Below are 10191 nucleotides of genomic sequence, written 5' to 3'. Positions count from 1 at the left end.
AGGGACAGCTTTAGCAGTGAAGACCGAAGAAAAGAAGGCATTCAGTAACTCCGCCTTCTCTGTGTCTTCCACCACAAGGGCACCCATCTCATTCATCAGCGGGCCTACTTTTTCCCTGGTCTTCCGTTTTCTATTGATATACTGAAAGAATCTCTTCTTACTGCCTTTAACTGCAGTGGCCAAGCTGAGTTCTGATTGAGCTTTGGCCCTTCTAATTTTCCCCCTACATAGCTTTGTTATATCTTGATAATCCTCATAAGATGCCAACCCCTTTTTCCAGAGAATGAAAGCTTTCCTTTTGTTCTTGAGGTCCAGCCAAAGCTCTCTATTTAGCCAGGCTGGTCTTCTTCCCCGTCGGCTCGTTTTTCAAGCCATGGGGATGGCCTTCTCCTGTGCTTCTAAGAGTACCTGCTTGAAGTAAGACCAGCCTTCCTGGGAGCCTTTGCCCTTCAGAACTGCCTCCCAAGGGACACTCTCAACCACGCTCCTGAACAGGCTAAAGACTGCCCTTCGGAAGTCCAAGGTTGCAGTTCTGCTGGCTCAAATTACTGTACTTCTCAGCGTACCTGCAGACACTTGACAGCTGCAGCGCAGCGTGCTATTCTGCTGTCATGGAGCGGGTCACACATGAGCTTCATCAAAGCATTTTGAGCTGGTAAACCAGGCTGACTGCAGGGTGTAGGGTCTGGCATCGCTGCCCACTCTTTGTGGGGAGAGATGTCCTCCCAACGGTAGCTCCAGGCTGGTCTGTGCAGCTGGATCGTTCAGCGTGCAGTATTTCAACCTCATTTTCCCACGGGCGAGAAATGAGTTAGCCACCTTCTTTGATGTCTCCCATATTAAGTTAGCTAACTTGTGCTTCACTTGGTGTACAGCGTTTCGAATGACGCAAAGACCTTGCAATTAGTGTCGCGTGCTGCCTCCAGAGTGCACTGCAGCACCTCGTCTCCGCAGCTTGTGAAGTCTGATGGAGGGCACCGCTCAGCTTCGGGAAGGTGAGACAGCCTCATGGGGTGCTTTTATGGCCCTGTGCCCTCAGCACCCCAATGCGCACATGCTCCTCTCCACCTCTGCCAGCCTGTGGCCTCTCCAAGAACACCCTCCCACAGCTCTCTGAGAAGCCTGCCTTGACGAAAAGAAAAAAAAATAAATTGCCCTTTGAGTTTTCCAAGTGGGTTGTGGAGCCAGATGGTGAGTGCTGTGGCCAGAGCCTGGCAGGCAGCGCTGCGCCCCTGCCTCTGGCATCCCCTGGGCATGGTGGAGAGTGGAGGTGCCAGGAGCAAGCGTGGGGAAGCAGCGGGGTCCACAGTCCTGATGGACCTTTTGATTGGGAAAGTGCAGTCCCATCCCCGCCCGGAGGAGCACAGGCTTCTGTGTTGACATTAAGATACTGCAATTTAAAGTCCCTGTTGCAAATCGGGTGTTGGGAGAGTCAGTTTGGCTCCTTTCTGTCCAGACAAACAAAAGGATGATTAATTAGGAAAGCCATAGCCTTTTGTGAGGTTCCTGCACAAAACCTGGGTCAGGGAGAAGGAAGAATGGTGTCCTGTGAAATTCATGGCAGCTCAAATGTCAGTGTTGGAGCCATAAAATCCCTAACAGGCATCAGACGGGCAAGCAGCCAGTTTTAGAGTAAAACAAGACAGTCGGTGAGTGACAGGGCACCTCACTGCAAGTGCACCAGCCTTTAACTCCAGCTCCACCACAGCTCCTGCTGGGCAGAACCTCCCGGGGCCAGGTATTCGATTTAGCAGCAAAAACAAGTGGCGGGGCTTCCAACGCAGCTGTAGGGTGTGCCCGTTGTTCACAGGTCCGTAGCTGTCTGGTTTTTGGGGGGGAGGCGGGGGAGCTATTATGAACTAAAAAATGCAGCACTTCATTCTGCGCCATAGCCCAGTCCATTGTAACCGTATTTGTGGCCAATTTGCTGTGACCAAATTGTCTTTCACCACAGTTGTGATGACTTTGACAGTTCAGAAAGGTGAGGTTTGGAGCCTGCTTTCTCGGCTCAAAGTGTTTTGTGCTGTATCCTATTGTAAAAAACCGCATACGTATTTTTAAAGAATTACTGGCAGTGTAACACAGCTGTCTCCATGTCAGGACACGGAGGTTTGTGTGCCACACAAGATAGAGAGGAGGACAGGGTAAGTGAGCACAGAAACAGGACTGATGTTTTGGAATCCAAATCCTGCCCTGTCTTCCTGGGGGAGTGAGTGACGTTGCACTGGGTGCGTGCTTGGGCCTAAAGAAGGGGAATTTGTAAGAAATGAGACCAAAACTTGAACATGGCCACTGATGAGCGTAAAGGCAATCGTGCCTGCTCGAGAGTCCGCCGCTGCCCCTGGTGTGCTGCCCCAGTTGAAGCCCTTCGTGCTGCAGGGCAGGGAGGCCTGCAGGAGATGCAACGTAATTTTTCTAAGTGTGAACGTTTGGGAAAAGCTGTGAAGTTGTCAATGAGTGGAGGGGAATGACCACAAAATGGAATGACCACATTAAATAAAGAAAGGGTAAAACCAGGCTGCTGAGAGCTAGAGGTAGCTCAAATCCAGCCAGTTTTCCAGGTGCTGGGACTTCAGCTGTCCCACCAGCACCTTACCCCAGGAGGAGGAACTGCTCTCTCCCCACTTTCGGTGCCACTGCAGCCCATGCCACCTGCGCTGTGGGGCAGAGCTGTGGGGAGGTTACGGCGCTGAGCAAGAACAAAGACTGATCTCTGGGCGAGAGGATGTTCCAGATGTAATACTGATGTATGGTTTGTGCGTGCATGTGTGCATGCAGAGCAAGGCTCTTGCCCGAGAGCAGTGACGAAAACTTTGTGTAATCCGCCACGACCCCCATCCCAGGCAGGTGGGCTGGGGGGGGTTGGCACACGCTGCCCTCAGCTCTGGGAAAAGCTTCCAGCCCTTCCCAGGCGGGGGCAGCTTCTGCGAGAGCCCCACGCGGGAGCAAGGACTGCTGTTCTTACAGCTTGGCTGCTCTCCCAAGCCATCCTGATGAAGGGAACCACCATGGTGGTGCTGGGACTCGGCCACCCTCCTCTCCCTCAGGCATATGTGAACCAGCAGGTCAGAGGGACGCTCACTGCAGGACAAATGCTCCGATTGCAGAGTAACCCCGGAGCCATTTCCCAACTACTGCGAAAGGGCAGGCGTGAGGAAAGGGCAAAGCTGCCCAGCGGGTTTCCCAACACTCTACCCAAACTCTTAAAATTCACCTGGCTGAGCAGTGATTGCTATAAGCTTACCACCATGGGCTATATGCATATATATGTAAGAGCTGATAAGCTCTTAACAGAGCTGAGAAGTGGATTGGCAATACAGGATAACAAAAAAGGACTTGCTTTAGTCCTAAAAGGAAAGGCTGGGGCTCAACTGTAGGAAATTGCCAGGACTTCATTGAAGTCAAGGCTGCTCTTTTCAAGGGAGAGAGTAAAAGTAGGTTTGAGTTCAGCTGTAAAAGCAGTAGTAATTAATAATAAGGTTACTTCTGTGGATGAGGTAAAACCCTCGGCTGTTATTTTCTCCTTATCATTTCTTGCAGGATAACTGAAAAGTCTTGAATCCATGCACATATTTTTTTATTGAGGAGGCCCCATTTGTTTCGATCCACTGTGTCACAGGATGACCTCACTCACCACGACAGCTATCCCAGGGTGCCTTCCTGCCTCACAAAAGAATTCTTTTTTTTAAGACAGACTTGTTTTAGAGGGCTTTCTGATTTCTTGGTATTGTAATATATCAAAATATAGAAGACAAAACCAGCAAGTTAAACATGTTGCCCTGATGCAGCAAAGCCTGTGGACGCTGACAGAGCACAGAGATAGAAGGTACTTCGCACTGGTTATCACTGGGTGAAGGTCTTTGTAGGCAAAGCCTTGATTATCCGAAGTTTTTTATGGCAGGGGTTGAGGCCCAGGGCTAACACGGCAGTCGCGACACAGCTTGAGAAGCAGAAACTTTTCTGGTAGTTTGCAATGCAGTGGAAGAAGAAAAATCCATTTGTAGTGACACAAATCTAGAAGCCAATTCTTTATTACAAGACCTGTTAAGCATTCCAGTACAGACTTATCTGCTCCACTGTAGCTTTGAGTTGATGAAGACAAACAAATGTGTTTTTTTTTTTAAAAAAAAAAAGCAAAATGGACACCTCCATAAAATTAAGCAGTAGATGAATTATGGACACTGATTACACCAAATATAAACATCAAACCACAGGAATTATACGCAGTCCTAAGGCAAACTTTGTAATGAATGTACGCAATTGCACTTAAGTCTGTAGAAATTTATGACACACACTGCTGCCCAAGCACTCGATATCCTGGGTGAAGAGGACACCCTGCTGGGTACCTCTGCACTGAGAACAGCAGCTTCAGAACCAAGAGTGTTGTTATACCATACATTCGGCTTGTTGGGTGACCGACCAATGCAGTGCCCAACTGAATTTGTTTAAGAAAAATTAATATTGAACCAGTTTCACTGGTACTGTTGTTTTGTGCTTCTCCCTTATCTAGAAATCCCAATGCCTTTGACCACAGCACATCCACCTGCTGAGACAGAAAAGGTGATCTGATACCCTGATCCTGCGGAAGTCAGCATAAATCCTGAGGTGAGTCTAAGCTCCTCACAATTTTCATTTCCCCCAAGTACGTAAAAAGCAGTAATATTGCTGATTTCTCTCCACAGCCCTGTTCTCAACCACTAACTGTGCTCCACGATTATTTCTCCAACCCTGAGCTTTTCAACCAAAGGGGACTGATTGCATTGAGAACCCTGTATTAAACAAACTGTTGGATCTCATCCCCATTTCAATCTCTTGCACTGTGTTCACCTTCCAGAGAGACCAGCTCTCCTAAATCAAGGCTGCAAATGACATTTTAGCGAGTCCCCTCTACAAAGCGTGAAAACCCCCTTTCCAGGTGGCAGAAAGACCGAGCTGGAGCTCCAGTTGCAGTCTCAACACCTCTCCTAGAAAATCCTTCAGCACCACAAGCCTCACCCCGTGCCTTCCATATCCTCACAGTAAAAACAAGTATCCAGCCAGGCAGCATTTTTTGCCTTTCTGCGCCCACAGCGCACCCTCCTGCAGTGCCTGCACAGTGAGAGACACCACTGTGCCAGCAGCAGTGTTCAGGCAAGACAATACTCTTACCAGATCCAATGGAGTTCAGAATCCATCCCTAACAGACAGGGGAAAAGCAAACACTTGTTACGGTTTGCTCAGTAGGCCACCCTTAATGTTCAATTCCGTCTGTAATAAACAAAAAATACCATTCTTTTTGTTGAAACAACAGATGCACAAGAAAGAAAGGGAGCTAGAGAGCAAACTGAAAGTCTGTTTTGTTTCTTTTAAAGTTTAAGATAGTGATCCTTCAGTAAGAAACCCCTCTGATAGGCAACTGCTGTTGTTAGGACAATTGGCTCTTTGTCTTCAAGTTGAAAGGAGCTCTCTGTTAGGCACCAGAATTTTGCTGGTCCCTGGGGTGTAAAGCAGGTTGGCCGCAGAGCTGCTATAGGCAGCAGGAGCCTTACTGACTAGATGGAAAAAACATCTAGAAGTACAACTTCATTACAGCAGAGCAGTACCTAGCTCTGGTGGGAACCCTGTGCCAAGAGGTCTGCTGGCTGGATGTTACCACAGCACTGCTGATTTGATCCCCTGGTATCACCACAACAAACCACTTCCATTTTCCCCAACATGGCTTTACTCCACCAACTTCATAGTCCGTGCACTCCACAGTCAGTGCCGTACACCTATGTCCCTCTCAACACATGAACGTGTTGGCAAATCTGCCAACACAGTATCAGTGTCAAAAAAGCCCCAAACCTGAAATGCAAGGACAGGGACTTGTTCTAATACTGTTCGGTGAGAAGTGTCAAATGATGGAAAAATCCATCACCCAGGAAATTGCAGGTTTTTCTCAACTTCTTGGAGAAAACCAAGGTTTGGTGCAGTTGCCATTAAATCTCAGGGGAGTTCACTGTCATCTTGGCAGGAAAAAGCAGTATTGTGGTTCAGGAGGCAGAGGCCAACGGTCCTCTATTGGGGTGTTTCTACCAAATTCTATACTTTTCAAGCTGGCACTCAGAGTCTTGCCATGTGCAGCATGAAGTAAGGAATCCGCACAAACCAGTGTGAAGGTACCTCTATTCTTAATGGAAGGAGGAACAGGCAGACTGCTGGGCCACTTGGCAAAGCATTTCATCCTCATCAGTCCCTCATGCACTGCAGAATGAGATGCAGAAAACAAGAGAGAACAGGCAGGGTATAACTTGTGCATAAGAAATGCATCTCTAATCTCCTGTCAATTATTGATTTGCTTTTGCTTAGAGCAAAATGGCTCTTATCTTAGCTTTATGTATGTGCTACTTTATTTGTGACATTTGTTGGTAGCTATACAAAGAGCCTAGTAAATACTGGTAAGTTTTCAACTTCAATACAATTAAGTGGTTCCACAGCTAAACCTCACTGCATGCTAAATTCATTCTCCCATCCATTTTCAGGTGCTACATTTCCATGCCAGGAGACATCCCTTCACTACAGTATGCAATTCTGAAGTCAGCCCTGCTTTGCGCAGGAGGCTAGGCTAAATGACACTCAGAAGTCCTTTCCAATATAAGTTTTCCTCTGATTGTATAGAGGCAGTAATACTACCCGCCGATACATGTTTATCTAATCATCTTCTGGTTTGCAATGCTTTGTCTTATCTCTTCCTTTATAAAATTTAAAAGAAGTTATGGATGGACCCTTCCTCCAAGAGGATAACCACACTGTTAGAAAAATACAAGCCCCGAATGACTTTTGTTCTCTATGCAATCAGGCAACCAAATAGGTATAAAACAAGAAATGTCCCAAAACCTCCAATGAGAAGAAAAACCATCTCTTCATGTTACACCTGGGTCAATGTTTAGAAGCTACTCTTAACTGCCAGGTCATTCCTCAGAGCACCTGTTCTTCATTTGCAGTGCGTTTCATTAGCAGCCTGCACTTAATACCATGTCTTCAGCTTGGCAAGTCTCCAGCACTGCTCAAAAACCATCAAGGCGTACTTGTCATGGACACCCGCATGCCCTTGAGAGATGGCTAGCCAGCCAAACAGAAACGAGCTGCGTTTGGAATAGCACAGCGTCCATGGAGCTGGTCCAAATCCCTGTAGCACTGCTCAAGCCTGTCTGACACTTGATACCAAAGCCACCCCCACAGCAACTCCCTCTCCAGAGCTTGTCTCTAACCCTTCACTGTGCCCAGGAAGGCTGCTGAGTGCTGCGGTTAACCCTTTGCTACCAACTCCCAGACTGGCTGTTTTAGCAGGTGACTTCTTTGGCAGGAGAAAGGCTGTTAGCTGTTCACACTGCTGTGCAAACTGGTCATGACCGCGTTCCTGGAGCAGCTCTCTAAACCTCTGTCTGGTGTGACCTCTCAAGTGCTTGGGAGAGGCTGCGTTTTGCCATTTTTGCCACAAACGGGTTGTGGGAATCTTCAAACTAGCTGCAGACTGAGAACCTGCTCTTGCTGGTAACAACTAAAAGTGCCCCTCTGCCTCAGGTAAGCGAGGCTGCACACAGGACCATGACCAGCAAACATCCTGACCTCAGGTGAAGACTGAACCACAACCCGGGGGAAAACCTGGGGAGAGAGAAGGGATTATTATTGTAAACCAGTGATGTGCTCATTATGGAGGCCCGGGCAACAGCATCCAGTGCAACAGAGATTTATGTATACCGACTCACAAGCTCTTTGTACTTATAAACTGAATATACACATTATATACACCGTGTAATACACCGAGTGATGGGACAAAACCAGTGTACTCTCTAAACACCTAGTACTTAATGCTGTCAGTACACCACTGTGCTCTGCTGGGTGCTGCTAGGCCTTCGACCAGAGGCAGGGAAAAACACGTGGAATGACTGCCGACGGTGTAACCCTGGGCTAAAAGGAAAGGGCTAAAAGTAATGAAGATGTGTACTTCACACCGGAAAATGAGAACCAGGCCAGGCACCTCAGAAATGTTTTTCCTTATTGCAAGGTGATTTAGTATCAGGCAACTTCTCTTTCACTTTTGTTTTGTTTTGTTTTTACAATTGTGCTGTTGGAAACATCCATAGAATGAAAAATATTACAGCAAGCCTGAGAAGAGCCCAGTTCTTCTCTGCCCATATTTCATTGAAACAGGGTGACTCGGAGGCCACAGGAGTTGCACACCTGATGTGGGGTGGAGGAAGAAGGTCTGAAGGAGGCACGCTGGGACAGATCTTCACCTGCTGCCAACACATCACCTGCAGTCCATGTCACAGCAGCGATATGAGTTGGCTCAGAGCTCTGCCCCCCCGTGCCTCACCGGATGCAGACTCCCTCCGGAAAGGGAAGTGGAAATGCTTCCTTTAAATATAAAACTACCTTCTGGTGTCTGAATTTCTGACATCTACTAGAAACAATACCCAAAACTTATAAAAATTACCGTACGCTATTATAATGCTCTCTCCATTCTCTACCTTGCTTGCTTTGGGTGTTTTATAGCTTCCTGTATAACATAAAGAGACAGAGGAGATCACAGCTAACTGAAAGAAACCTTCAGTGGAGGGCAGGAAAATCCTCATATATTTATGAAGACATAAACTTTCCTGTCTTACACATCCAAAGAATCTTGATTAGTAAACTCTCCAAAATTAGCTGGTTTTCTTTTTTTTTAACAAAAAAAAAGAAGTAAGTTCAAGTTGATGAGAGTCTCTGGATATCAAAAATGTGCAGTTTTTCCCTCCTCCATGTTCCTGTCAAGCACTGGCACGCCGAAGACAAGACAGTGCAAGGGGCTGCTGTGTGGTCCACAGAGACTGTACAGGCTTTGGACCCAATGGAGAAACATTCCCATCTGTCCAATGGCACATGGCTCCAGCCTGCTCCGTCTCCTTGGAGCTAGAGGATCACGGATGATGGCGGTGAGAGCATAAAGCCCTGCAAAGCAGCACTGTCTCAGGAAGTTGTTCAGCTACACCAAATGCCACTGGCATCAGAACCTAAACACTTTTGAAACTTCTCCCTTATTTTTCACCCGCTTCTCCTGAAGCACAGGGGAGTTTTGGGTGGCTGCACAGCAGAGGAAGACAGCAAACCCGCTTTTTGTCTACCTAAGAACACTGTGCGTTTGTTCCCCTGTGTATTAACGTACAAAGAAGCCAGCATGTGGCTCAGAGACTCAGACTTACACAGCTGCCAGGTAACTAAGGGTCCTGGGTAATACAAGTAGGTATGAAACAATTGTGCAACACCTCCAGCCTTCGGTGAAAGCCCAGAGCCTCGTCTATCGGAACTAAGTGATGTGCAGAGCTGCTGGGGCTACAAACCCAAAGAAATAGCTGCCTCAATGCCGACTGGAATAAATAAACGCGGCAAAATGCAACAGCCATAAGCAACAACGGGTCATTATGCACCGAGGGAACTGTGGCATCTTCTATAACACTGGGAACAGAAGAGATGGACAAGACACTGAGTCAACCTATGAACAGATGGATGTGTTCTTCTGTAGCGCGCTGTGTCCAGATTATGGCAGGGAACGATAGCTGTGGCAGGTCTTCACGCCCACCTTCCACTGGAAGCAAAACTGCGGCTGAAGGAGAAGTTGATCTCACCGTTTTTGTACTTTCCCCATGCTCCAAATGGCACTATGACAACTGTGCTGTTGTCTTCAGTACCGAATTGCATTGCCTGAGAGAAGAAACAAATTGTCAGCATCATCATCTTGCTTGGAAAAGGAAACAAGTGTCTGGCTCCACATGGGACAGCATGCTCTGAGGCCCAAGACTTCCTTGCCCCTTCCCAGCCCTGATGCTGCACTCTGGTATGCCCCAGAGCTTTCCAAAGTATATGCCACCATCCAGAGCCACAGTGAGAAACTGGCCATTTCTGTCTACGCTGATGACATTTCAGCACAGGAATAAACTGCAGCTACAGTCCCACGTGGTTCAGTGGATTGTGGGCTAAGCAAGTTAATTGAAATGATGCCTGGCAAGGATGTGGCAAGACCTAAGACAAAGGCTAGCTGGTGGGACTAGTGAATGTTTCAACTAGCTCAATTCACTTGAATGTGTGGTTGCTACTTGTTTTTTTAAAACCAAACCAAACAAAAAACAACAGCAAGCATTTGGTGCCAAGAGAAGCCCTGGCATTACCTGCTCAGTAACAACGTGGGCAGCT

At 47.5% G+C, this 10191-nt stretch overlaps 1 protein-coding gene across 1 annotated transcript in view; it reads right to left on the bottom strand.

The window, feature by feature from the left end:
• Positions 1–9504: 9504 nt before the first annotated feature.
• The window catches only part of PPM1K (protein phosphatase, Mg2+/Mn2+ dependent, 1K), an 11380-nt gene continuing 10693 nt past the window's right edge, over positions 9505–10191 (bottom strand). Inside the window, 2 exon segments of the mRNA XM_009890739.1 lie at positions 9505–9702; positions 10167–10191. The exon segment at positions 10167–10191 is cut by the window's right edge and continues 14 nt beyond it. Of these exon segments, the coding sequence (XP_009889041.1) occupies positions 9571–9702; positions 10167–10191 (157 nt within the window). The 3' untranslated portion in view covers positions 9505–9570.

This window comes from Charadrius vociferus, unplaced genomic scaffold (genome assembly GCF_000708025.1).
Source record: "Charadrius vociferus isolate BGI_N301 unplaced genomic scaffold, ASM70802v2 scaffold178, whole genome shotgun sequence".
Classification (NCBI taxonomy): domain Eukaryota; kingdom Metazoa; phylum Chordata; class Aves; order Charadriiformes; family Charadriidae; genus Charadrius; species Charadrius vociferus.
This window is presented reverse-complemented; position numbering and strand designations above follow the sequence as displayed.